This window comes from Lissotriton vulgaris, chromosome 9 (genome assembly GCF_964263255.1).
Source record: "Lissotriton vulgaris chromosome 9, aLisVul1.2, whole genome shotgun sequence".
Lineage (NCBI taxonomy): Eukaryota > Metazoa > Chordata > Amphibia > Caudata > Salamandridae > Lissotriton > Lissotriton vulgaris.
In genome coordinates this window covers 181,286,744-181,313,824 of record NC_141697.1, presented here as the reverse complement: position 1 = coordinate 181,313,824, position 27,081 = coordinate 181,286,744, and the positions used below count along the sequence as shown (strand labels likewise).

The window sequence follows — 27,081 nt, the reverse complement described above, 5'->3', positions numbered from 1 at the left end:
CCAACATTCCTCACTCCACTCCTCCCCCTTGTTGCTGGTTACAGTAGTACTCATGGTAACAACACCAAAAGGATAAAATGCATTTTCAGCCAATCTTTGACTAAAATATGTGCAAACACACCAACACGTTAATTGTTTCTTCCTTTAATTAAAGCATATTTTAAACAAAAGCATTAGGCAGAACATAATACAATGTATCTTTTTGTAAGCAAACAAGGCCAGGTGATTAAACTCTCTCAACACAAACTTCTTCCTCCAGCACAGGCAGCCATTTCATGTTCTGCTTAAATGCATTTCTTCTGAGTATACCTATTTCCAGCTCCATTTGCATAATTGCACAGTTACTATCAACATACTTCCACTTCACACCATACCAAATAATTCCACCACACTCCACCCAATTCCACAACTAAAAATTCCAATACATCCCACATATTTATACTACATGCCACATACATACACTCCATAACATATGCGTAAAAAACATTGTCATTTAGAACGCCAATAGCTGTAACTTAAGCAAATGCGAGATCTATTGCATTTCCAATGTTTGTTATCTATAGCAGCGGTTCCCAAACATTTTAGTACCATGAGTCCATGACCACTTTTTAGAAGTGGACACTTTCGCGATTAACCTACCTTTAATGGACATGAGGAAGGGCCATTTTTTTTAAATGTAACTAAATCACTGTGTGGAAGCGCGTTGTCATTTACAGGCAGCACATTTTCCATTGAAATGGCCATTAACTTTGCACAAACAGACATACAGTTTTACTGACATAACTGTATAGCACACATTTGATTATGTATGGAAGTCTAGTTTCTGTGATTATTTATCTTTTGTGTATCACCAAATAAAGTGTCTTAATGTGTTTTGATCATATTAAAATCTCTGTTTTCAGCATTCTTCAGAATTACAAAATAAATATGCTTATTCTTTGCTTTCCTAACTGCTGAATGCATACAGTTCATTTATAGGTATTTACATTTTGTTGTGTGATGCAAAAACATCCTTTTCCTTCACATTCCCTGTACTTCAGCCAGATTCTCACATAATTCGCTTTTAAAAACTCCTCTCACCTTGCAGTCAGAGGAAAAAAAGTGAACACCAATTTCCTGCAATTTGTCACTAGATATAGCCAGACATTTACCTTCTGTCTTTGAAGCACTCGCAAAAATGATAAGTTAAACACAGAATTTAAAGGCATCTTTATTTATTGATCAGACTTTCCAGACCCACCAAACACCTGCTTTCAACCCACAGGAAAGGCTGATATATATTATTTTCTTCCCTGAACCACGCAGCTGCAAATTGTCTGGTAGTATGCTTCCATGTCCCACACTCACAACACCTCTTCCTCATATGTATATACCACTATCTCCTTTTTTTCCTCACGGAGGGTTGATCTTGAAACGAGAAGCATGCTACACTAAAGTAGGTACATGTATCAGGGTAGCACTAGCATTTTCGTTTTTTGTTTTTGAAAAATTCTTTATTGATTATTTGTTAATCAACAATAACAAGACAAGTCAAAGTGCAACACCAAGTTTGCAATAGTTTGTTGTAAGCAGAGGGATTTTATGTCATCTTGCCTTTTTTAGGCAAATAGAAAAATCCAACATATCACATATCTGTGGAACATACCCTCCACACTGTATGGTAATATTTTAGAAGATCTGAATGCACCGTATTTTGCAATTTAATTAGCGTATCCCATAGCAACATTTCTACATTGGTGCAATTCAATAAACAAATAGTATATTCATGGATAAACCGGTAATGAGGCAAACGAAATAATAATATTCTCAGGTTATCAATTCAGTTCTCAAGTTGCCAACTCCACCTCATCTCTGGCGTTCTGAGAATTGGTTAACAGATAGTTATGCAACAGATCCCATATGTCTCTGGGTCCAGATCAACGAGATAACAGTTCAGCATATAAGGACAATTGGTCATTACAATAGATCAGGTCAAATAACCATTCCTTCAGTTTCAATGTTCTTCCCGCCCTCATCAACAGGCGACTCTTGGCTTTACCTGGAGGTGGGCCAGCGCCATATATTTACTAAAGCTTACTTCGCCCTTCTGCGTATAATAGAGGTGAGTCAGACCCTGACCTATCATAGCAGTGAGCGCTGTGGAAACCTCTCACTAGTAAACCTGTATGGGTCCCATGCCCATGAAAGGTGAAGAAAATCTTCACCAGCCATTCCATACTGGGCGCATTTGTCATCGCGGTGGAGCTGGTAGCAGTGAAGTCTGGCAGAGGGTTTAATATAGTCTGTGGAGAAACTTAAGAGTGTATATTGTGGAGTCTGCTGCTAGAGGCACTCTTCCCTGTTTGTATACAGCAGCATCGCCATTGTTCGTCTGTAAGGGTAGTTCCTATATCCACTTCGCACTGTGCATGAGCCTTTCACCAAGTGTGAGGGGCCTCAATTTCCCCTGTATGATATAAGAGAGGAACTAGTTGTCGTGGATTTTCAACCCGAAATAAGGTAGGTAGGGTATCTAAACTAGGAGGTTCATGAAGGGAAGTGCTGGTTGGCAGCTTTCACATTATGTCATAGCCGAAAATACAGAAAGATGTCCAATGGGCATGGCAACCCTCCACTGGAAACCTCAGCCTGGGACTTAAAAGAGCCCTCTTGATAGAGATCTCCCCAATGGTTAAATCTGCGTCTCTGGAGTAATTGTCTGCAGACATTCTCGTGTGTGACGGGTATTAGTGGATGATAAGGGAGCAGAACAAGCGGTAAGTATAGCAATAGTTTGACTAGTTTTCGGGCCAGCCTAAGCCAAGCATTGGAGGTACATGAACCCATGGAGTCTGCTAATGTGGTTGAAGTCAATAATGACCCCAAGTATAGGGATGGGAAAACAGGGGCCATATATGCCTGCTCTATTGATAAATGCTGAAGGAATGGAGTAGGTCTATACCAATGAATGGCACAGTGCGCTTGAGTGGACAGACAGTACAGTTCCATATTTGGTGTCTTAAACCTCCCTTAGAGAATGGCAGTGTGAGAGTGTCCTATTCAATACAGGGTTTCCTGCCTGAATTCCCTAGTTGCATCATCTGAGTTTTAAGCAATTGGAAGAAGGGGTGCTCCAATGAGAGAGGCACTTTGAGGAATACATAGAAAAATGTGGGTAGAATGATAATTTTCATTAGTGCAATATGACATGATAGTATTACTCGCTGGATTTCCCTGCTGTGCCCCTATCACTGATTGTGGATAGTGCTATGCCCTAGTTCCCTCTGATAATTTCCTCTCAGTCCCTCTAGATTACCACCCCAGATCTTTAAGTTCAGTGACACCACTGCAAGGGGAAGTCTGGGTGAAAGGTTGCATGGCTGATGTGAGAGTGAAGAGGTGGGACTTTTCCCAGTTAATCTGTACACCAGATACCTCCCTAAAGTGGACAAAGTCATGGAGGACACCATTAAGGCTAACTTGCAGATCTCTCAGGTAAAGACTAATGTCATCCACGTATAGTGAGACGAAAATATGCCTAGATGGGTAACGGTGCATAATCCCGATGGCATTGGTGTAGTTTGCTCTCTGTAACATTGGGTTGACTTGCCACTTTCACAGGTCACATGCTGTCTCCACAAGGTGTCTGATGTAAATAATTAGCACACTATAGATTAGTGTAAACTAAAATGTGCGTGGAGAAGAATAATTCTCTCTTACAAAAAACTGTTAATTTGTACTTCTGCATTATATTACTAAGTGTACCTGGTAGTGGCTAAAAGCACATAGTAAAATGTATTTATATAATACATATAATTAGATAAGTATACAAGGCAGTTGCAGGTGCACGCACATGAGCACCAACATTCTGAGCAGCCCCTTTACGTCCATACACTCAGGACCTTGGGCTTCGTCGGTGGGACTGCTGTCCAGAGCACTTTTGCACTAAGTGGTAGAGGTGGTCAAGAGAGTTGAGCCAGGAGTCTCGCTTGGCACTATGTGGAAAGGCACCGATGGAGAGCATAGTGCCTTCTATGGTGAATCTTGACAAGTGTAAGTGTGCTGTTGCGCGAAGCTGCTCGAGGGCTGTGGGACGCCACTCTAGGCCGGAGAGGGAAAGCCAGCGGGTCGGAGAGGAGGACTGAGTGCGTGCTGATGAGAGCGTTGCCTTTTGCGGACCAGACGGAACACTGGAGGGAAACCAGAGTGCGCTAAAGGGAGAGCGCAGGCTCGGCCCCCCGTGCTGGCCCTGGCTTCTGTATTGCTGGCCCCTGGTTGAGTTTTTGGTCCTTCAGCCTGGCTTGCTGGCCTGGTTATTTAGACTCCTAGTTCCTAGCCCCTCCAGCCTCCATGCTTTTGGGTACATGGACGGCATGCTTGGAGGGGAGAAGTTATGCTCGCTGCAGAGGTGGGGACGTAGTGGGTCCTTCAAAAACAATTTAGGCTACAGTCCACGAACACTTTACATACACTTGCAGGCAAGGCACCGTGCTGTGTTGTATTTATGTTAAGGGGATTGTGAGGGTGAGGGCGGTGGATGTAGTTGACCATCATGGAAAATTGAGCCAGGGCCTCCCGGAAGCGGCCCAGCAGGTCTGGTGACATTTTGTGGGGAGCTCCAATGAGCTTCTGCTCCACCCCCCTTTTCCCTGTTTGTGAAGGCCTCTCTCTCTGCTTTTTGGCAAGGAGATTGAGATTGCAATCTTAAGCTGGCCATCTTGCTTTTGTTGGTACTGTCGCAACAGATGCACTTGATACGGTGTATTCCACAGTAGCATTGTGAGAACATTTGCAACTAGTGTGTGAGGAGCTTCTGGCCAGTAACCGTATTCATAAAAGAATCCTGCCATAGAACGCTGGCATTGGGGTGTGGGAATTTTCACCTCTCCCCACTTTGTTTCAGTGTGGTGTGTTCCTGCTTTCCTTCGGCTGGCCTGGCTAAAATTACATTAAGGAAATTATGATCTGGTAGACTGATAGCTGTCACTAATCCATCCAACAGTCTCTTGAGCTATAAAAAATCTATCTGTCAGGAAAAGTCTCAGTTGCTTCATCTGAAGTTCTACCCTCTTATTTTAAACTTCTTTTCAACAAGCAGTATAGGGTTGAATAATACAATTAAGGCTACTGACATGGATCTAGTCTCTGATGTCAATACAGATATCTCAAACCCCCCCAACCCAACCCAGCCCCTCAAGTCTCCATTTGCCAGGGAGTCCAAGCTGGCCAAAATGTTCACCCTTAATCGTAGTTAAGCATGCTGCATAGATCTTCTGGTCTAGAAGAGGCAGGGGCTGGTGCTAGGGCGGTCGTACATCAGCCGAGTTCCTTGATATAGGAAGGAATAAACTCAGCACTGGACCTTTTGATGTTAGATGTTGCACCACTGGGCCCAGTACTAAATAGCCTTGTTCAATCAAATTCTGTAAGTGGCCCGTCTGAACCTCGGGGCAGGACTTAAGCCCTGCTCTGGACAATTTCATGAACTCTCTCTTTGGCCAAGGTCCGGACTTTGTTGAGTCCGATGGTGAGGAGCCTCACTTTATTTATTTATAAAGTTTAATATAGCGCAAACCTGATCCCGAACGATATCAGAGCGCTTTACAATTATAGTGAAAAGTAACAATCAAATACATGAGTCTAACATGGGGAGTATAATAGGCATTGAATCAAATGGTGCACACATAACAGCTCATTTATAAATCCTGAGTGAACGAGGAGTGGGCGATATGAAGGAGCGTAGTTATATAAGAGGAATAAGATAAATAATCATATTTGTCGGACTTAGATTTGCTTGACAAGAGTCGGGTGAGGGAGGCATGTTTGAAATCATCCGCCACCTCAGGTGGGGGCGTGTTGGGTCACTTAACGACCTTGTGATGATTTGACTGTATCCAGGTTGGAAAAAAAAACTACACAAATACAGAACGTTGGAAGGAGGAGTTGGTGGGATAAACGCAGCCTGAATTAATTGCTTTCCATCACCTAACTAAAATACTGGGAGTTAATTAAAATCTATAAAGCCAGAATTAAAGCAGCACAAGCTTCCTATTTTGAGGAACAAATCAATCTAGCATCTAACTCCCCTAGGGAAATTTTCCATATTGACAAAACCCTTTCAAAAATGCCCCTGCAACAAATAACTACGGATGGTGCCCTTGCCCATTGTAATAATCTGGCTGAGTTTTTCCACGGGAAAATACAAAATATATACTCAACCTTTCCCCCCACAGACAGTCATACAGACCTGGCACCCATCACTGCCCCATCCTACTGTACTCAAGCAGTGCTGGAACAAATCCCTCTGTTGGACCTTAAAACATTAGAAGCTGTTACAGCTCGTGTTAAATCAGGTTCCCCCAGGACCCCGCCCCTCCTCATGCTCTGACCTCAGTTACCGGAAACATTCTCCCAGTAATTCTTGAACTGGTCAATGCTTCCATCTCCACTGGAGTGGTCCCCCGGCATGGAAATGTGCAATGGAGAAAGCTCTTCTAAAAAAAACCTAGTCTTGACTAGGATAATCTAGGGAATTATCGCCCCTTCTCCCTCCTCCCCATGCTTAGTAAAATCCTGGAGAGGCATGTCAATACTGTCCTAGTAGAGTTTTTAGAATCCAACAAGCTACTTCACCCTTCGCAGACAGGCTTCCGTCCCCAACATGGGACTGAAAACGCCCTTTTAGCAGTGACTGAGGAGTCCAGGAGAATTCTAGATCATGGTGGCATGGCGGCTGTCATCCTCCTGGACCTCAGTGCTGCATTTGACACTGTCAACTATTAAACGCTGACCCATAGTCTTAGGAGTCTTGGGGTGACCGGTGGTGTCATCACATGGATGCAGTCCTTCTTAGAAGACAGGTCCTTCCAGGTCTTTGAAGGCTATATCATCTCCAAACGCATGTCTCTTAGTTGTGGTGTGCCCCATGGATCCTCCCTGAGCCCCACACTGTTTAATATCTACATGAGTCCATTGGCAGAGATAGTCTGTCCATTTGGCATAAAAATCGTTACCTATGACGATGACGCATCCCAAAAAAGCCATCTTGCTACCCAGGACTTTGCCTAGAGGAGGTAGCCAAATGGATGGAGCTCTCTTGCCTAAAACTCAATTGGGACAAGACAGAGGTTATGCTCCTCGGTATCTCGCCAACTTTCAACTCAGAGCTGCTTTGACCTAACTGTCTTGGGTCGGCCCCGGAATCAAAAAAACGGATTATAAGTCTGGGCATGTGGCTGAATCGCTCCCTGAGTTTTGATTATCAGGCGACAAAATTATCGGCCATGTGCTATGGCCTACTGAGGATGCTCTGCAAAATACTCCCTCTCCTCTTGTTCCTGGCAAGAAGAAGAATGGTCGAGGCTCTTATCCTATCTCGCCTGGAGTATGGGAACACCCTCTATTTAGGAGCCCCTCAAGCCACACTCTCCAAGCTCCAGATCCTCCAAAATTGTGCAGCTCGCCTGCTCCTCCAGATCCCCTACCAGCAATCTGCAAGGCCTGCACTGAGGAGCCTTCATTGGTTGCCTATCAGGGAGAGAATCAAATGTAAGGCTATGTGTATCACACATAAGCCCTTCTGGGGGAATGGACCGACAATCAGTCGATCCATGATCACCCACTCCCGCCCAAGCAGAAACCTCCGCTCGGCCTCCCTCTCTCTCCATGCTCCCAAAAATCAAGAGCGCTAGAAGTGGCGGGCGTTTCTTCTCTTACAACTCTGCTAAATCATGGAACGCCCTCCCTCCCTCCCCACACACAGGGGGGAGCCCAACTTGATGCCCTTCCGGAAGCTCATCCAAACCTTGTTTTTCCAAAATTCCACTTAATCATGAGCACTCTCGGTCCGCGTCTGACATCAGCGCTGGGATGCCTCGGGGTAGCCTGTGGTTGCATTCTTGACACATTAACCCGCCTTTTTTATGAGACCCTAATTGTAAATGTATAAATGATACTAAGTTTCCTTCGATGTGGAGAGGGCTAGGTTAGTTGCCAAGGACAGTGGCTTAAGATTATTTATTATCAAATTATTTTACAGTTTTATAGAGCACTGAGCACTCAGAGGTATGATAGTGCTTTAAATGGTACAGCAGTGGCGTCATAGTCCTAGAGAGACTTCAAACCATGTGTTTAATGCAAAAATCGGGTGGTGGGAATAGATATATCATTACGAGATAAAGGAAAAGTACAATCGGGAAAGAAGGCAAGAGAACTAGGTGAAAGGAGAAAATGGATGAGGGTTTGGGTAGGCGGGGGAGAGCGAGAGAGAGGAAGGTGGGGAAGAAATGAAACAGACAAAGAAGAGTAGATCTAGAATGAGTGGGTAGTGGCGACGCAAGTGAGGCGAAAGTGAGAAAGAAGAGAGGGAGACAGAGAGGAGGACTGATTGGAAGAGAGCTGACGAGGGTGAATCGCAGTATATGAGTTGGTTGGGTTGGAGGCAAGGGCTAAAGGATTCTGAAGGGATGATAGTGAAAGTGTGAAGGTAGAGCAGAAGTGGGAAGAGACAGGGAGCGAGGGATAGATTAGATTCGAAGAAAGCAGAGGGAAGCGAGTAAAATAAAAGATAACAGAGATGAATGAGCAAGAGGTGCGAGGAGAGAGCAATGAAGGTAAGGTGAGAGTGAGAAAGAAGATAGGGAGACGGAGGTAAGGAAGGAAGGAAAGAGTGCTGAAGCAGACGAGGAGAGAGCATGGGTAGTGGCAGAGTGGTGAGGAGGGAGCAGGAGTTAATGCAGGAAGAGGGGAATGAGTCAAAGGGAGAAAAGGAGGAATATTAAGAAAGCTAAACTAAAGAGGATGAAGGAAGGGAGGAGCCACGTAAGATGTGACAGTGGAGTGAAAGATAGAATGCAGCAAGGCCTGCAGAATATCAATAGTGGAGGCAGTGTGGACGGAGAGAGTGGTGATAGAAGGAGAGAATGGGAGATAGTGATAATTATAGGAAGCATGGATGAATGTGGGAGAGAGGAGGATGAAAGGGGATTTTTGGGGTTATAGTAGGAACAGGGGGTAGGAGTTGGAAAGGGACTTGTGAGAGAAGGGATAGAGGGGAAATGAGTGAAAGTTGGGGAGAGAAGGAGAGGGGGTGATGGGGGAAAAAGAGGGAGCAGAGATAGTGAGAGCTAAGGAAACAAACAGATGAGAGTGAGAGTAAAGGAAACACACAGACGAGAGTGAGAGGTCAAGAGAGGAGTGGGAGGGTTTGTGTGGGGGAAAAGGGGGTGAGAAAGTTAGGGAGAGTTGGGGAGAGAATTGAAGGGGAGTGATAGAGATAAAGAAAGTCAGATTGTAAAAAATCCTGAACCTTTTTTTTATATATAATCAATTTTATTGGGTTTATAACAACAGAGAAGTTCATTGGTTGCAGATCAATAGACATCAGGAAAAGCATGACAGTGCACACAGTTGACATGGAGAAAAGCTGTCCCTCAGGGTAGAACATGCCAGTCCATACATTAGGGATAATTGTACATGAAGGAAGATGAAGTACAACTAAAGTAGAAAAAAAGGGAGTTGGGATATAGGCAGCACATCAGGGGGGAAGCATGTTAAACCATTTACCCCACACCTTACGAAATAAGTCGGGGCACCCCCGGGCTTCGAACATGGCTTCCTCCTGGATCCTGCACCAGTCCACTCCCCTCCTCCAACCTTTTATCGTAGGCGCCTTAGCCTGGGATCGGTGCGCCGCTATGTCTCTCTTGGCCACTGCCACAGCTGTCCCCAGTAGGCGCTTGTCAGCCCTTGAACCATCCAGGCCGTCAAACACTTCTAGCAACAAACGTATCAGGTCATGGGAAACCTCCCAGCCCAGGGTGAGCGTGAGCGCCCTCTCCACCCCCCTCCACATCGGCACTAAAGACGGATAGCACCATACCATGTGATAGAAATCGGCTGGGGCGGATGCACATCGCGTGCATGCCGGAGAGGGTTTCAGCTGGGCCTGAAATAACCGTGTCAGGGCGAGATATGCCGCGTGTAGGTAATAAAGTTGGACCAGTCGCAGCTTGGAGGATGTGGTCAGGGTTTTGGGCGCCATAAGGGCATCCCTCCAGTCCGCCTCTTCTTGGGGGCCCAAACAACCCTCCCATCGAGCCCTGAGACCGTCTAGAGAAGCGGGACCATTGTTCACTAAGGTTCGGTAGATATGGGACACTTCTCCCCTCCCTAGATTTCCCATCATCACTTGAGCTTTTAACGGGATGAACTCTGGGAGGGAGACAGGGGGTGAGACGTGTATGAAGGGCGTGCCTGAGTTGTAGGTATTTATAATGTTGGGAGTGTGGAAGGGCCCCCCCAAGAGAAACCGGGTGAGGACACTGTCAAGCTCGCGGAACCAACTACCCGGGAGGTGGATAGTAATGTTTTGCATTATGTAAAGAAAACAGGAGAGGACCATCATTTTGAAAAGCACACTCCTGCCCAGGGGGTTAAGGGGGAGAGCCTGCCACCTCTTGAGATCCGCCTTCATCCGGACGACCAGAGGCGTAACGTTCAAAGCCCATTCGAGTTCTGGCAGAAGAGCTACCCAAACGCCAAGATATTTAACCGAGTGTCTCCTAAGGGGGATGTCTGACTGCCAGTCACAGCAGTCTCTGGAGGGATGCAGGAGGACCAAAGTTGACTTCGCCAGATTGAGGCGGAGTCCGGAGACCTGCTCAAACGTGACAAGAGCCGCCAGGTACCTGGGGCCAGAACTATCAGGGTCTGCCAAATAAAGCAGAACATCGTCCTCATATATGGCTATCTTGTCCACTTGGCTTGAGTCCCAGGCTGAGCCTCGAATGAGTGGGTCCTGCCAGATGAGGGCCGCCAGAGGCTCCATTGCCAGCGCAAATAAGAGTGGCGAGAGCAGACACCCCTGGCGCCTACCCCTTCGGATCGGGAAGGCCCCAGAAAGCACTCCATTGATGAGTACTCGGGCTCTGGGATTGGTGTATAAAATTCTGATCAGATCGCGGGACCGGAACCTATCCTGTCCAGCACATCTTGCAGATACTCCCAGTTCACAGTATCGAAGGCCTTCTCAAAGTCTAAGAAAAGCAGTGCCAAGTACGGGGTGAGGCGACCACGGTGAGCCAGAGCCAAGTGGAGCCGGCGAATACAGTGGCGAGTGCCCCTGGCAGGCATGAACCCGCATTTTTAGGGGTGGACAAGGTCTTGCAGAAGGAGTCGGGGTCTCTGAGCCAAGACAGAGGCGAAGATCTTGATCTCTGTATTGATCAGTGAAATTGGGCGGTAGTCCGCACAGTTCAGGGAGGGCGGCTGCGTCTTTGCAATGACCACTATCGTGGCAACATCCGACTCGGGCGGGAATGTCCCTGCCTCCGCCATATGGCGGAAGAAATCCATCAATTGGGGCGCCAAGACATCCCGAAAGGTCGCGTAGTACCCCTGAGGGTACCCGTCGGGACCAGGCGTTTTCCCGGGATGTAAGAGTGAGATAGCGTCCTGGATTTCCTCCAGGGTGAAAGGACGGTCCAGAGCTTCCACAGTCTCCGGAGAGATGCACGGGAGTCGGTTCCTGTCTCGTCCAGCAAGTCAGCCAGGGAAAGCGCCCGGGGGACGGGCGGTGTAAAGAGTTGTGTAATAAGCTGCAAAGGTTTGCGCAATGGCTGAAGACGTCACCTGGAGGGCCCCATTGCTTGAGCGGACTTCAGGAATAATGCGGTTGACTTTGGGATAAGACACAAGGTTATGGAGGAGCTTACCATTCTTATCCCCCCCACCCATAAATACGGGCAACCAACGAACGCCAAAGCGTCTTGGCAGATTCCAACGAAACCCGACGGATCTCCTCACGCACCACGGTTAGTTGACGGGAGGAGTCCCCCGCTCCGCCCATGAGTTGAGCCGCTTCAATCCGCGCCGCCTGGGATTCCAGCTGAGCAAGCTGGGCCGTCTGTTCCGACCGATTCGCGTGGACCAGTCCCCTGGCCACTCCTCGGATAACAGCCTTGCTCGCCTCCCACAGCGTCCCCTATATTGGTGGAGAAAAAATGACGCAATTCCTGGCCACGTGATTCCACCATCGCCGAGTCCTGTAAGAATCGGGCATTAAGCCGCCAAATCGCTCGTGGACCGTCCAGAGGGGTCCTGAGACGGAGGGAGATGGGAGAGTGATCTGAGATCCCCCTGGGCAGCATCGCGGCTCCAGACACTAGCTGGCAGTCCGTGGCCGACATCAGGAAAAGGTCGATTCGGGAGTGAGTATGATGGGCTGCTGACGTGTACTGTTCCACTCACAACCACACATACAACCCCACAAACAACCACACACACAACCGCACACACAACCACACACACAACCACACATACACACACAGCCACACATACAACCACACACACAACCACACACACACAACCACACACACAACCACACCCAACTATTCCCACACAACCACAAGCACACACACAACCACACACACAACCCCCATCACAACACCCACAACCACACACACAACCGCATACAACCACACACACACACAACCACACACAACCACACTCACACACACAATCACACACACAACCACACACAAGCACACACACAACCAAACACAAGCACACACACAACCACACACACACACAGCACACACACAACCACACATACAACCACACATACAACCACACACACAACCACACCATCAGTGCACACTTTCACCAGGCACAGACACCATCAGTCGTCAGTGCACACTTTCACCGGGCACAAACACCACCAGCCGTCAGTGCACGCTTTCACCGGGCACAAACACCACCAGCAGTCAGTGCACGCTTCCACCAGGCACACACCATCAGCCGTCAGTGCACGCTTTTACCAGGCACACACACACCACCAGCCGTCAGTACACGCTTTCACCAGGCACACACCACCAGCGTCAGTGCACACTTTCACCAGGCACACACCCCCCAGCCGTCAGTGCACGCTTTCACCAGGCACACACACCACCAGCCGGCAGTGCACACTTCCACCAGGCACACACACCACCACCCATCAGTGCACAATTTCTACAGGCACACACACCACCAACCATCAGTGCACACATCGATTGTTAACGCATCCACAATTAACTATTGTAGCACTCGCAGAATGGCGCACTTTACTTTTAAACATATTCATCTATAAAGCGCAGCATGCCACCATTGCTACAAAAATAAATACACATTTGTTTGGCCTACAATTTATAGACTTTTGTTGCAATTGGTGTTGCAATATTTAGCTTAATTAATGCAAGACCTATTGCATTGCAAATGCTTGTTGTTGCTTACAGCTAGCTGCCTGATAGGCTACCTCGTGCACCCAGGCAAAGTGCCACGCCTCACTATTAAAACCATCTATAAACTGTGAAAGAGGTATATGTTTGTAGCTGGTAAAGAGAAACTGCAGCACAGGAGGGTCTTACCCAATGCAGCTCCACATATATTAAAGCCTTTAATAATGCTAAAAGGGAATGTTTAATGCTATAATTAAACAAACGTGAAAATGTGAATAAAAACCATGCTGCGGGCATATGCTGGGAATATGCCCTTGGTGTTTATTTCTTTCATTAAACCTCGTAAGGCTGCAGACATATTGTTAGATTAGCGACAGTTGCACAGAGAGTGTATTATTTAGCCAAGATATAAACGTTTGGTAAAGTTGGAGTCTCAAGATTGTAAAGCAGTACCGCTCTTTCCAAAGGTTATTACTTTACAACCATATAGCATTTAATTGAATAACACAACAAGTAGGCACTGTCTATCAAGGCTCCCCGATATAAAGTCCAGTGCAGATTTTTTTTTTAACCACAACCTTACCAACCGATTTGTTTATTGGTTTAAATTTAAATACTCTCAATCTCGGACATAAAGTGGGGACAGAGGAATACGCTCAATGCACACAATGTATCTAAAATGGAGAGACCAGAATTTATAAACTGTGTCTCCTGTTTCCACAATTTCAATCCAGCCTACTAGACCACCACTGGGGTAGCACTAATTCTGTTGGGAAGACCCATGGATTTCCTTTCCAGTGAAATGCCACTCTGTTGTGTGACCTGTCCAAGTTTATATTTCGTTGTTTATTTCCATCATCTTTTGGTAAAGTCAGGATTAGATGATAAGTTAGTGGTGGTGTCTGCCCATCTCAGTAAATTGCCCATATTGGTAGGGGTTCTGTCAATGTGTTTTTTCATAGCACTCCCTCCCTACATTGTGCCTTTTTCTAAACCTCTCTCCCAACCCTAATATTTTAAAGTCATGGGAAACATTTTCTTATGGTCCTGGGATAGTAGATGTTTTTTTGGCAATATTCATAGTAGATACTGTTTTTTGTTTAAATCTTTTTATTAGGGGTTTACATTTCAGGTTCCCATGTGGTACATCTAATCGATCACAGATTAGTAAATACACAGGTATGGGTTACACATTGTCTGTGAACATAATACATCTTCAGCGTTTGAATACCAGTCCAGTAGAAGGGATTACTCGTCATCACACATAAACTTACTGGTATGTCAGCTCGTTACCCGTCGTTGTGTCTCTTTGTTCATGGTGGATACTGTTGTGTACCACTGGTATTTCTAGTTTTAGGACTATTTCAGTTCATTTGGATTATTTAATGATTAATTTTGTAAACTTATATCTTCAAAGGTGCCGCTAGTGAGGAGTCGAGGCTAACTCTAGGAAGTGATGAAGGAGCAGATCTCAACTAGATTACTCACAGTAATCATAAGCAATAAGCTCAATGTGTCTGATTGATGTATTTTAATAAGTCTCGATTTAGCTGAAGAAGTTACGAAATTAAACCCAAAAAATGCACTTAGCAACTCACAACCCTACAAGCTCTCCAACAACCATCTTCTAATGTGTCTGTGAACGCACTGTCTCTGCACGCACAAAATGTTCTGTGAAATATTAATGAGAAAGCTGGCCATTCCATGCTCCTCTCTTACCCTTGTATATCTTTTCCCCCTTAAACCAGTTGAAACAATACGTTAGTCTGCACTGTAGCAAAGGCCTGCCTCTGACTGACTCAGAAGGCAGAGACGCTCTGTGGTGTACACTCAGGTGAATGAAAAATCTGCTGAGGCTCAGGAAACAACAACAATGTTAGAGGCATTGAAAGAGAGTCATAGATTCCTTAATATCTTGCCTCTTCTGCAGCAGTAATGTCTAGCTGTAAAGTTTTGAAACATTTAGTATATGCCTTGTCATGTATACTGATTATTCTTCCTTGTTCTTATTTTTTTGCTAGTCTGCTGGGAATGAGAGTGAACAATATTTACGACATAGACAATAAAACCTACCTTATTCGCCTTCAAAAGTAAGTAATAGTTTTTTTAAACATTTTTAAGAGTTCTATTTTATGTATTGAGCTTTTACTGTGCTACTCCTGTGAGCGTTTTCTTGGGATATTACAAGACTTAATTTTAGGATTGTGATTGATGAAGATTGTTGAAGGTAGAAAATGGACGAGGCGAACAGGTAAGTCGTAACACTGTAAGTTTGTTAGAGCTCTTCGTCAAGACTGGGATCCCAGCCTGCTGTCCACAACAACTGCCTCTCCGACAATGCCGTGCCTCTGTGGAACTCTAAGAGAGCATTGCACAAACACTACGACATCCCCACGAGACGCCACGAGGAGGACAAGCACACTTTACAACATATCCCCTTTTGGTATAAACAGAACAAAATGAAACATTGTAATAAACAAGCTAGAATGCAATACTGAAAAAAACTGAGTGAAATCAGTGAAAACGGAAAACAGCAGCAAGGGAAAATAATCTAAAGGCAATAACAAGAGAAGGCATAAATAATGACCCAATAAAAAACAGATTAAGTCATAACAAAATCTTTAAATCTCTTAGGGACATGACGTAGCCGTGGTTGTCTTCGAACACAGGTAGACCCACCCTTCTTCTCAACAAAGACCTGTGAGAGATGCTTGTGAGCAGAGTTTCCACAAGTGACATAATTTATTTTCCTATATGAAGCTATTCTCCTAAAGTTCAATTTTTGTCCATTCTCTAGTACAACATGCCACATGTGCACTTCCCTCACCATCACGGGGTCGGAGAACTTGTTCAGACCATGCTCCCTTCTGCCCAACTTCACTTCGACCAGATCACCAACTGCAATCTTGCCAGAATGCTCAGTATCAACAGAGTTAATAACACATTCATGCATCCATTGAGGAGTTACCTTAGTTTTTGTAATTCTTCCCCTCATTTTTGTAAATGGCACCTCATTGGTGACACCACGTACAGTTGTGTTGTGAGCCCAAACCATGTCTTGTACACACTTCTGAACATCCTGCCCCCCTTGTATGGCCATTTGAATGGCACCCTTGACAACCCTGTTCATGCGTTCAACCATGCCTTTTCCTTGAGGGTTATGAAAGGAAGAACACATGTGCTTTATGCCATTATTCATGAGGAAACCCCACATGACATGGGAAGTCAATTGGGTACCATTACCCATTACCAAGACGTGCAAAAAACCTTCTCTCATAAAAATTGAACATAAACTCTTAATAACTGTAGTGGTGGTACAAGCCACCCAGAAGAAACGTCTACTACAACCTTGGCAAAAAGTTTATCACCAGAAAGAAATTCAAAGGACCAATAAAGTCAAGACATGCTTTTTCCCATGGTGCACCACCCTGATTGCCAGAATTAGAGCCCATGCTTTGAGAACCAACTTTCAATCTTTTCTCACTCTCTCTACAGAGAGAGCAACCTTCAACCCAACCTCTGACAACTTCATCAAGACCTGGCCAGCAAAAGTTATTCTTGAGATTTTTCATGGTAATGGTCTGACCTAGGTGCCCTTCATGAGCCAACAGGAAAAGTTTCTTCCTAAGTGCCCTGAGGGGAAATAAACTTCTCACCCCTCAAGACCAAACCATCAGAAATACCAATGTTGAGTTCCTCCTGCAATTTGACATATGTGTGTAAGAAGGCTTAACAATTCCTTCTCGCCTCCAACCAGACCAAATAGAATTTAGCAACTCTAGATAGTCAGGATCATCAATAGTAGCTTGATGCCACTCATCCTTGGAGATAGATTTAAACTCATCCACACAAGCATCTTCAATACTTGCTACCATACAAACCTCCTCCTCATCAAGTTCTGTATGCTCCTCCACTTCAAGAGGAAGTCTTGATAAACAGTCTGCTTGGACATTTTTCCAATCAGAGATGTACTCAAGTTTGTACGTGAATTCTTGCAGCTTAGCTGCAAACCTCATCCGAGAGAATAACCTATGCTAGCACCACCCGGACTTAAAATTCTGATCAGGGGTTTGTGGTCAGTTCTAGAGTGAAGTGAGTTCCCCACACATAGGTACGAAAATACAGTACACCCCACACTGTAGCTAAAGCTTCAGGCTCGATATCAGCAATAATTACGCTCAGAGCTACTGATGCATGAGGCAAAAGCTACCGATTTTTCTACACCACATTTAATTTGAGACAACACAGCACCAACGCCATTGTCACTGGCATCCACAGTGATGAAGGTATCTCTGCCAGGTTCAAACAGGGTGAGAATCCCAGAACCGATAATTTCATCCTTGATATTTTGAAAAGCTTGAGCCTGCGAAGTACCCCATGAGAACGGTGCCCCTTTCCTCAACATCTGCTGTAACGCCTCAGTTTTATGTGCAAAATTGCTAACAAACGTAGAGTAGTATTCAGTAAACCCCATGAAGGATTTCAACTGCTCTTTAGTAGAGGTCGTGGCTGCCAACTTGATGGCTTTTAACAAATCTTCTCTAGGTTGCACACCCCCTTCAGAGATGGTATATCCGAGATAATCCACCTCTTTCATCATAAACAGACACTTATCTTTTCTTAAGGTAAGACCAGCCTTATGTATTAAGTATAGCACATTAGCTAAGGTGATATTATGTTCAGCTTCATTTTTTCCAGTGATAAGAATGTCATCCTGGAAATAGTGAACGTTCCTAATGCCTTTAAATAGCTGATGCATCATGCGTTGGAACACACTAGCGGCTGAGACGAGACCGAAGGGCAGCCTTTTAAAATTGAAAAACTCCCTCCATGGTCTGGAAAACAGTTAATTTCCTAGAATTGGGATGTAAGGCAGCCTGGTGATAAGCTGACCTTAGATTGAGCTTAGTGAAAACCCTAACCTTTTTCCATCAGGAGCACCATCTTGGATATATTTGGGAGAGGGAAACTATTAACAATGATATTCTGGTTAAGTGACCCGAGGTCCAAACAGAAACAAAATTTACCATCTTTTTTTCTTTTTGTGGCGACCACCGGAGAAAGCCACTCCGAGACCTCAACGAGTTCAATAATGTCTTGTTTCTGCATGTCATCCAATATCTCCCTAACCTCATCACGAATGGAGATGGGTATCTTCCTTTGGGGATGTCTGATAGGATGGGCATAATCTTTAAGCTTAATTTCATGCCTGTAACCCACTAATTTTCCCAAATTCATGCGAAAAATACCATTGTATTTTGACAAAACAGAGTCAATGGTAGGCTAATCTTCAACTACTAGTACATGATCAGGAGACTTGGGGTCAATGATGATATGCAAGTCATGCTGTTGCACCCATCCTAGGATAGTAGGGCCATCATTAGAGACATACACCTTGCCCATAGCACTTCTACCCTTAAATTCAAATTTTGTTTCCATGACTCCTTTGATAATAATAGCTTCACCACCATACTCTTTTGGAGAAATATCACTGTTAGTGAGCGTAACATTAGGTCAACATTTGTAAAAAATGAGAAACGGAATAAGAGTGAACATAGAACCTGGATCCACCATTAAAGATAACAAGACTCCATTCAAACTAAAAATAGCTTTGGGTCTCTGTAGAGTACATGTATGGTCATCCTCGACACATAGAGAAATGTCAGGTGGAACACAATCATCGTCGATAAAGGCAACTCTGTTTCTATTGGATTTTTACAGACTGTGCTCAAATGTCCTTTCTTACCACACTTTCTGTAGATCTTATCACTAGCAAAGCAACCAGCATAGTCTGCAGCATTCCCTATATTGCCACATCTATAACACCCAAAGAATTTTCCTTTATTGTCATCGGGCACTCTGAGCTTAGATTTAGAGGAACTGGCAGGGTATTGCTTGTTTTTATGATCAATGTCGGAAGATGTATCTCCCTTTGTCACTGCATTTACTGTATCTTCTTTTTTCCAAAACTGATTTTATTGATAGATTGCACACATGGCGCAGCACTCCGCAATCCGGAGAGAACTGCAAATCAAGTGAACAGCATCAGATGATTGGCAATCCATGTATCATTTGAAGCAAATATTAACAGTAACACCATCCCATTCTACACCCTCCCCGCCCCTTATCTCACCCCTACCCCCAACTCCCCCCTCCCCGATCCCTCCCTACCCCGCCGCACGATATCGTCTCATACTTGAAAGAACACTCTCCTAATTGATAGTGTACCCACATCTTCCATTTTGGCCCCCTCATATCGTCCCCGGGTAATCTTCTTGTTCAACTGGTGTCTCTATCCATAAGCCCCTACAGTCCGCCCAACAATTCCATATTTTGTAGTGTTTCCTTGGGCAACCCCGGGCCTCAAAAATTGGACGCTCCAACCCCATACAGAAGTCTAGCCCCTTCTTCCTCACCTGCACTGAAGGAGCCCGGGGATCTTTCCATGTCTTAGCCACATCTCTCTTGGCAACGGTGAGGCCTAACAACAATAGGTGCCTTTTATAGACGTTACCCCCCCACCCCCTCTAGCACATGTAGTGGCCTAACTGTGGAGTACGAGGAAGTTCCCATCCCAAAACCTCAGACATACAGTCCCACACCCCTCTCCAGAACCTGACCAAGGAACTACAGCTCCATACTGTGTGGATCAATGTCCCCACCTCCTGGCCGCATCGCAGACAGTCTGGGGTCGCAATCAGACCCGCCCGCCACAGTCTCTCCCTTGTGAAATAGACCCTATGGAGGTACTTGAATTGGATGAGTCTTAAGCGCATCGCAATGGCAGCACCTCTGGGGGCCTCAAGTGCCTCCCGCCAATCTTCTTCCTCCAGTGTCCCAACATCCCTTTCCCAGGATTCCCGCAGTTTGTGCAGTAATGTGGAGCAGTGTGTAACTAGCGTTGGATATATGCAGGATATCTTCTTATCCCCCAGGTCTCCCATAAATACCTTTGCCTCTTGCGGGCAAAATTTGGGTAGGAAGTCAAGGCCCTCCAGGCTCGGCGTAATGGCGTGGCGGAACTGTAGATATTTAAAGAATTGGGACCAGGGCATGCCATATTCCTCGCTCATATCTTTAAAAGATTTAAGGGCCGGTCCTGACATGACATTTCCCAGCATTGAAATTCCTATATTGTCCCAGCCTCGGAAGCCCTGCAGGGACGCCAGTGCAGGCAGACGTCCATTATGCCACAGGGGAGTCTCCTCAGTTAATGTGCCCCACCATCCCATACGACGTAAGGCCTGCCTCCAGATCTGAAACACTACCTGGGTGGCTTGTGGCAACCTGTTCCGCAATTGCACCGAGTATAGGATTGAATGTAGAATGTCGGACCCCATAAGATGCCGCTCAAGAGCATACGCAGGGTCCCCCCTATCCCTGTACCACCATTCGTTCAGGACCAGGAGATGGGAAGCCTGATAGTACGACAGGATATCGGACGTTGCCAACCCTCCACAGTACGTCGACAAAAAGCAGGTGCGCAGCGCAACCCGCACTGCACCTCCCGCCCAGAGGAACTGTCACAGCGCCGAGTCAACTTGTCGGAACCAGTGGGGTGAAATCGGGTAGGGGTGGTTCTGTAGTTGGTATAGCAGACGTGGGAGGGCAACCATCTTAAAGATGGCCGACCGGCCATAGATAGTGAGGGGCATGCGTTACCACGTCTTCATCTCTGTTCGAACGCGGTCCCAGACCGGCGCTAGGTTTCGCTCCCAAGAGACTGTGGGGGTCTCAGACAGGAACACTCCCAAGTATTTAAGTCCTCCCACCACCACCTGCAGCGTGGATGCCCATGTCCCAACCCCAGAGCGTTCTCCCATTACCCATAGGGTTGATTTGCGCGGGTTCAGGTAAAGCCCAGAGGCTTCGCCGAATATCCCCATAATCTCTAAGATACGCGGTCCCGACCTATTAAGATTGGTAATGAAAAACAGGACATCGTCCGCGTAAAGCGTGATTCTATCCGATGGTCCGGTCTCCCATTCAAAGCCACGCAGTTGCGCATCAATGCGCACCCACGCCGCCAGTGGCTCCATGGTAAGGGCAAATCAATACGGCAAAAGGGGGCACCCCTGCCTTGTGCCTCGTCCGATGGAGAATTTAGTGGATATGGCCCCTGCCACCCTCACCGAGGCCGTTAACCATGGGCCCCGTTTCCTGTCGTACCTAAGATTATTATACGCAGGCTTAAGTCGAGGCAGGAGTGCGAACAGGTAGACCCAACTCAATGAATCAAAAGCCCTGTCTATATCAGCCAACAGGAGTGCTGCTTGCTCCCCGGTGCCTCTGACTGCTGCCACCGCGACATGGGCGCGTCTGATATTGTGTCTCGTCGCCCTATGGGGCATAAACCCGGCCTGGTCCGGGTGGACTGGCCCTGCTATGTGGGGAAGGAGACGGTTGGCCAGCGCCTTGGCCAATATCTTAGCTTTGACGTTCAGAAGAGATATTGGTCGGTAAGACTCATGATGATCTGGGGGCCTGCCGGGCTTGTGGAAGACTACCACTTCCGCGTGTCTCCAGTCTGCAGGAAGGCTACCTCGCTCTCTAGCCTCTTCCAACGCTGCCCTATAGTGTGTACCTAGTTGTAGGTGGTATTTCTTAAACAATTCACTCGGGAACCCATTAGGTCCGGGGGCCTTCCCGGTATTAAGCTCCCCCAGGGCCGTGCCCACCTTTTCTTCAGTCAATGGAAGTTCAAGGCGCTCTTGCACCTCCTCGGATACCGCGCGTGGTGGTAGGTCCGCAATAAATGTATCTACTACGGCCGCCGGGAGGCACTCTCCTTGGGCATATTGCTTGGCATAATATGTTGCAAAGCTGTCCGCCAGCTCCTTTGGGTCCGTGATCGGGGCCCCGGCAGCATCCCTGATCTCCGGTAAGGTCTGCGCTTGGAACGTATTTTGGCAGAGCCGATGTAGCATAGTACCCGATTTATCCCCCCATTGTTAGATCCTGCTACATGTCGCCAGCCACACCTGTCGAGCCTCGTCCAGTAGCAGGGATGCATAGGACTGATGTGCTACTAGGAGTTGCCCCACCACCTGACCTTCCCCATCTCCACTGCAGCGTCCCTCCAAGACCTCGATGTCTGCTGCGGCCCTCACTAAATCTTCTCTGCGCTTCCTTCGGGCTGCCACACACCAAGCGAAGTTCACTCCTTGAAGTGTGGGTTTCAGAGCCTCCCACACCGTCCCGACCGAACCAACATTTTCACCCAAGATGTGTGCTATGGCCTCCCCCATGTGTTTCCTATAATCCTCCTGATGAAGGTGCCATGTGGAGAGGCGCCATCGAAAGGGTTGCCGCCCCTTATCTAACAGAAGTTCTACAGTCACCGGAGAATGATCCGATCGCCCACGCGGCAATATGGTTGCCGACTCCACCCTACTTTTGACTGCGTGGGGGACGAATATGTAGTCCAATCTAGAAAAGGACGTATGGACCACTGATAAAAATGTATATTCCCGGCTATGTGTATGTAGATGTCGCCATGTGTCTACCCAGCCCATCCCCCTAATCATGTCTCCTAGTTTAGTGGGCGTATCGGCTACCTGACCACCCCCAGGTCGACATCGATCCACACGGCAATCCATGACATCATTCCAGTCTCCCCCAACCACCGCTAGTGCCTCAGGAATATCCGCCCATACTGCAAACAACTTCTCTACCAGCGACCACTGCAGTGGAGGTGGGGCATACACACTCCCAAACACCAGGGGTTCCTCTCCAATCATCCCTTTGATAAATATGTATCGGCCTTGTGGGTCTACCCACTGTGTCGAGTGAACATAGGACAGTCTGCGATGTACCAGAATGGCTACCCCCCTGGACCCCCTAACAAACCCAGCATGATAGCCCTGTTCGTAGCCATACCACTGTAAACATGGTGTTTTATTGCCCAATAAATGCGTTTCTTGCAGTAGCAGGACATCCACTCTTTCCCTTTTCGCCTGCCGCAGGACTGCCCCCCTCTTTACCTTGTTTTCCCCGCACATTCCAGCTAAGGACACGTATGGACGCCCTGGGGTTCAGCGGCCTAATTCCCTCAACAGCCATACGGGGGCATGCATGGTAAGAGCCCAAAAGATGGACAATGTAGGCGTGTACACACAAACCATTGAGACCTCATATCTATTGTGCAGCTTAACCCAAACATACCCCCCAACACCCATCCCACCCCTTCCCCCACCCCCTCAAAACCCACCCCCATAGCTCAAGAACACTGAAGTACCTGTTGCGGCGTGGGCAACCCCCGATCCCAAACGCAGGACCTGAGGCCGTCCACACCAATGGATCCCCAGCAAACAGCCCATTCACCCAACTCCCCCCAACAAGTCCTAAGCATGGGGGAAAAGGTCCACCCCTCATACAACTCCCCCCACCCCCCGCTGCCCCATACAATCATAATCACTGTAGTTTAAGAGTCTTAACCGCCCCTCTCAGCCCTATAACTACACAGCCGAGGCACCCTAAGCCTGCCAATGGCTGTAGGGGTACATGTACACCAAAGTTGCGCCGCTCGCAGGCCGAATGCTCAAGGATCCGTCGTCGGAGGTTTAGGGGCAGTCGTCTTTCCTTCCGCAGCCCCTCCAGAGGAGGAGTGCCTCCTGGATCTGGACCTCCATTTCCCTCTGCTCCGCGATCCCCAGGTGGTCTGCGTTTGCGCTCCGCTCAATGAGGTATCCGAGTCCTGGTCCGGTGGAGTATGCACCCTCACTTTCACCGTCTCGTCAGTCCAGTGGAATACTTCCTCTGGGGTGTCGGAGAAGTGGGTGCGAGATTGAAAGACCACCCGCAGGCGGGCCGGGTAAAGCAAGGCATAGCGGAGCTTAAGGTCGTGAAGGCGCGCCTTGGCCGCTGTGAACGATTGCCTCTGTTGTTGTACTAGCCTGGTATAGTCCGGGAAGATCAGGATTCTCTGATTTTCATAAAGGAGGGGTTCCTTCGCCCTTGCCTGTCGTAGGATGATGTCACAGTCATGATAGTGCAATAACTTGGCTATCACAGGCCGGGGACGGGCCCCCACTGGCGGCTTTTGTACCAGGACTCTATGCGCCCGCTCTATCACGAATCATCTTGAAAGGGATTCAGGAGGGAGCCAACTCTTCAGTCACTGGGCCAAGAAACTCTGATGTTGCCCTTTTCACAGCCCTCCGGGAGCCCGACGAATCTCCGGTTGTTCCGCCGGGCCCGCCCTTCCGTGTCCTCTACTCGGAGCGCTAGACCTTTCTGGACACTCTCCATGTTGGCCACCTTGTGCTTTAGGGTCGCCACATCATCCTCCACTCCCGAAATTCTGGTTTCAGCCTCTGTGATGCGGGCCACGGCATTCCGTAGATCCTGACGCAGTAGTGTGACATCTGCACCCATGGCTCCTATTTTAGCGTCCAACATATCCCTGGATTGGGTTATAGCTGCCATCAGTGCTGCATTGTCTGGCCCCGGGTCGTGGTGACCCCCCGTGGCCCCAGCGCCTCCACTCGGCCCGTGTACTTATCGATGGGCCCCTGTTTCGTAGTCCCTCCGCCGCTCCCACCTCTGGTCATTGTGGACTGTGGCCTGGGACGCACACCGTGGGAATCAGCCGCCTATACACTAGGATATCGTCTCTAGTACCGTCTGTTGGCGCTGCGTACTCAAGCCCCCAACACTTCTTCAGGTCGGTCACCGTATCTACCCCGCCAAAGTTCCTTGCAGGAGAGTGACCCAAATTCTCACTGGCCACACGCTGCGAGAATCCGTCCAGCGTCACTTGGCCTCACGCTACAGCTCGGAACCCCCATATTTTCGCCAGTGCCACCATCCATCTTTCGGCTCAGGGCCCCACTAAGGTGATAGACTCCTGCCAGGCCCGACGCACTCTTGAGCAACTGTCCACTACTGCTGTTCCTTGTGTCAGGCCATGCACTTCCCTGTAGGCCGACCTGCCCCCCGATCTCCTGCCGATTAAGTCCGCTGCAAGGGCTGTCCTCTCGGGTGGCGCGCAACTCTAGTCCCCAGCTGCGCCACAGGTCACTAGGCCTCGCTGTGTGAAAGCCCCAGCACCACTGGCCAATAAAGAGGTCGCCGCTAGAAGGAGTTTCTTAGGGACCCCTTATATTTCGCCGGTGTCACCATCCATCATGTGGCTCTAGGCCCTAATTAGGAGGTAGACTCCCGCCAGGCCCGGCGCACTCCTGAGCAGCTGTCCACTACTGCTGTTCCCTACTGCAGGCCGTGCTCACCCCCGTAGCACCCTCTGAAGGCCGACCTGCCCCCCCGATCACCTGCCGATGGAGTCCGCTGCAAGGGGTGTCCTCTCCGCTGGCGCGAAACTCCAGTCCCCGGCTGCGCCTCGCTGTGTGAAGGCCCCAGCACCACTTGCCAAGAAAGTGAGCCGGGCCCCCCAGCGGCAGCCCACCGCCTGTAGGAGTCTTTCAGGGGGGCCTCCGATGTCCCTCATTGTAGGTCGGGACGTACCCACACCCTCGGGCCTCACTTCGCTCCTCGCAGCCGCCACCAGCACGCCAGGTTCAGAGCGCTCAAAACTTGAGGCCCCGGCTTCACCCTCCCGGACTAGGCCGCAGGCTGTCGCGACTCAGCCCAATGCACTTTTCTTTCCTCCTCGGCAGCAGGACGGACAGGGGAGACCAGATAATAGACGGATAAGTTGCGGGCAGGACGGAGCTCCACTAGGCTATGTCCGCCATGATGGCCCGCTAAGCCACGCCCCGTATCTTCTCTTTTCAACTCCAAAGTATGCATCTCTTGCATGCATTTGTCAGACTCGTCAACTACCTTGGCAATAGAAATGGCTTCAAGTAAGGTTGGATTTCTTGCAGCCCAAAGCTTTTCTTGCATCCTTTTATTTTTGCACTGTAGAATTAATTGATCTCTGATAATTGATCGGTCATGGTGCCAAAATCACATTTAATTGTGAGTTCTTGTAGGTGAGTAATCATTTGGTCAACTGTCTCTTTTTCTTTCTGAGATAAAGAATAAAATTTGTGGCGCTGCATAACAATGTTGATTCAAAGTACTTAGCAAGCCTCTGTCTGGCCTCAATATAAGGATTGTCAATAGGCTCACCATCCGCACCAATAATCTCAGGAAGAAACTTGAAAACATATTGGCCAGCTTTCCCTAAAGAGTTTAATAAAATTGCTTTCTTCCTGGATGCTTGAAATCTAAGACCATCAATGGCTTTTGAATAATTTTCGAAAATGCCAATCCATTCCTCCCATTCTATGGAAGGCGTATCCCCTTCAAGTAAAAACGCAGGCGCTGGAGAAATTGTTTGACTAGCAGCCATACTGTATGAGAGATGTAATGTAACAAATAAGGTAGAAAATAGTAGAAGCACTCAAACTTTGAGTTGTGCAGATCACAGTGTAAATCTGCAATAAATTTGTAATATGAAATAAAATAAAACGCAATTAACAATTAATTATGAAATGCAGCACATAAATAGTAATAACAATAGGAGTGCAGATCACCGTGTAGACCTGCGTTGAATTTTGTAATGCATAACTGTGAGTGCGTAATTTTAGCAAATATAGAGGTGTGCAGATCACCATGTATTTCTGCATTGAATTTTGTAATGCAGACCTGTGACTATATAATTGTATCAAATATAGAGGTGTGCAGATCACCGTGTAGATTTGCCAGGGAGGTTTGCAGATCACAGTGTAATTGATAATGTAATATTACAGTGTAAATAACACTTGATGCAGTTTAAAACATACCGGCAGAAGAAGAAATTGAAGGTAACAATGTAACCAGCAACGGGGCCGAAGTGAAGAAAAGTTGCTGTAAAATGGGCGCACCTTGCGTGTTGAAGTCAGTAAAGGCTCAGAAAACTAGCCCGGTCCAAAATGGTATCGCGTTAGCGTGTACGTACTGA

At 47.4% G+C, this 27,081-nt stretch overlaps 1 protein-coding gene across 1 annotated transcript in view; it reads left to right on the top strand.

Moving 5' to 3' along the window:
• The window catches only part of NEMF (nuclear export mediator factor), a 486,031-nt gene that overhangs the window by 10,927 nt on the left and 448,023 nt on the right, over nucleotides 1-27,081 (top strand). Inside the window, exon 2 of the mRNA XM_086937289.1 lies at nucleotides 15,215-15,283. Coding sequence (XP_086793415.1) covers nucleotides 15,215-15,283 — 69 coding nt within the window. The remainder of the gene's footprint in view (nucleotides 1-15,214; nucleotides 15,284-27,081) is intronic.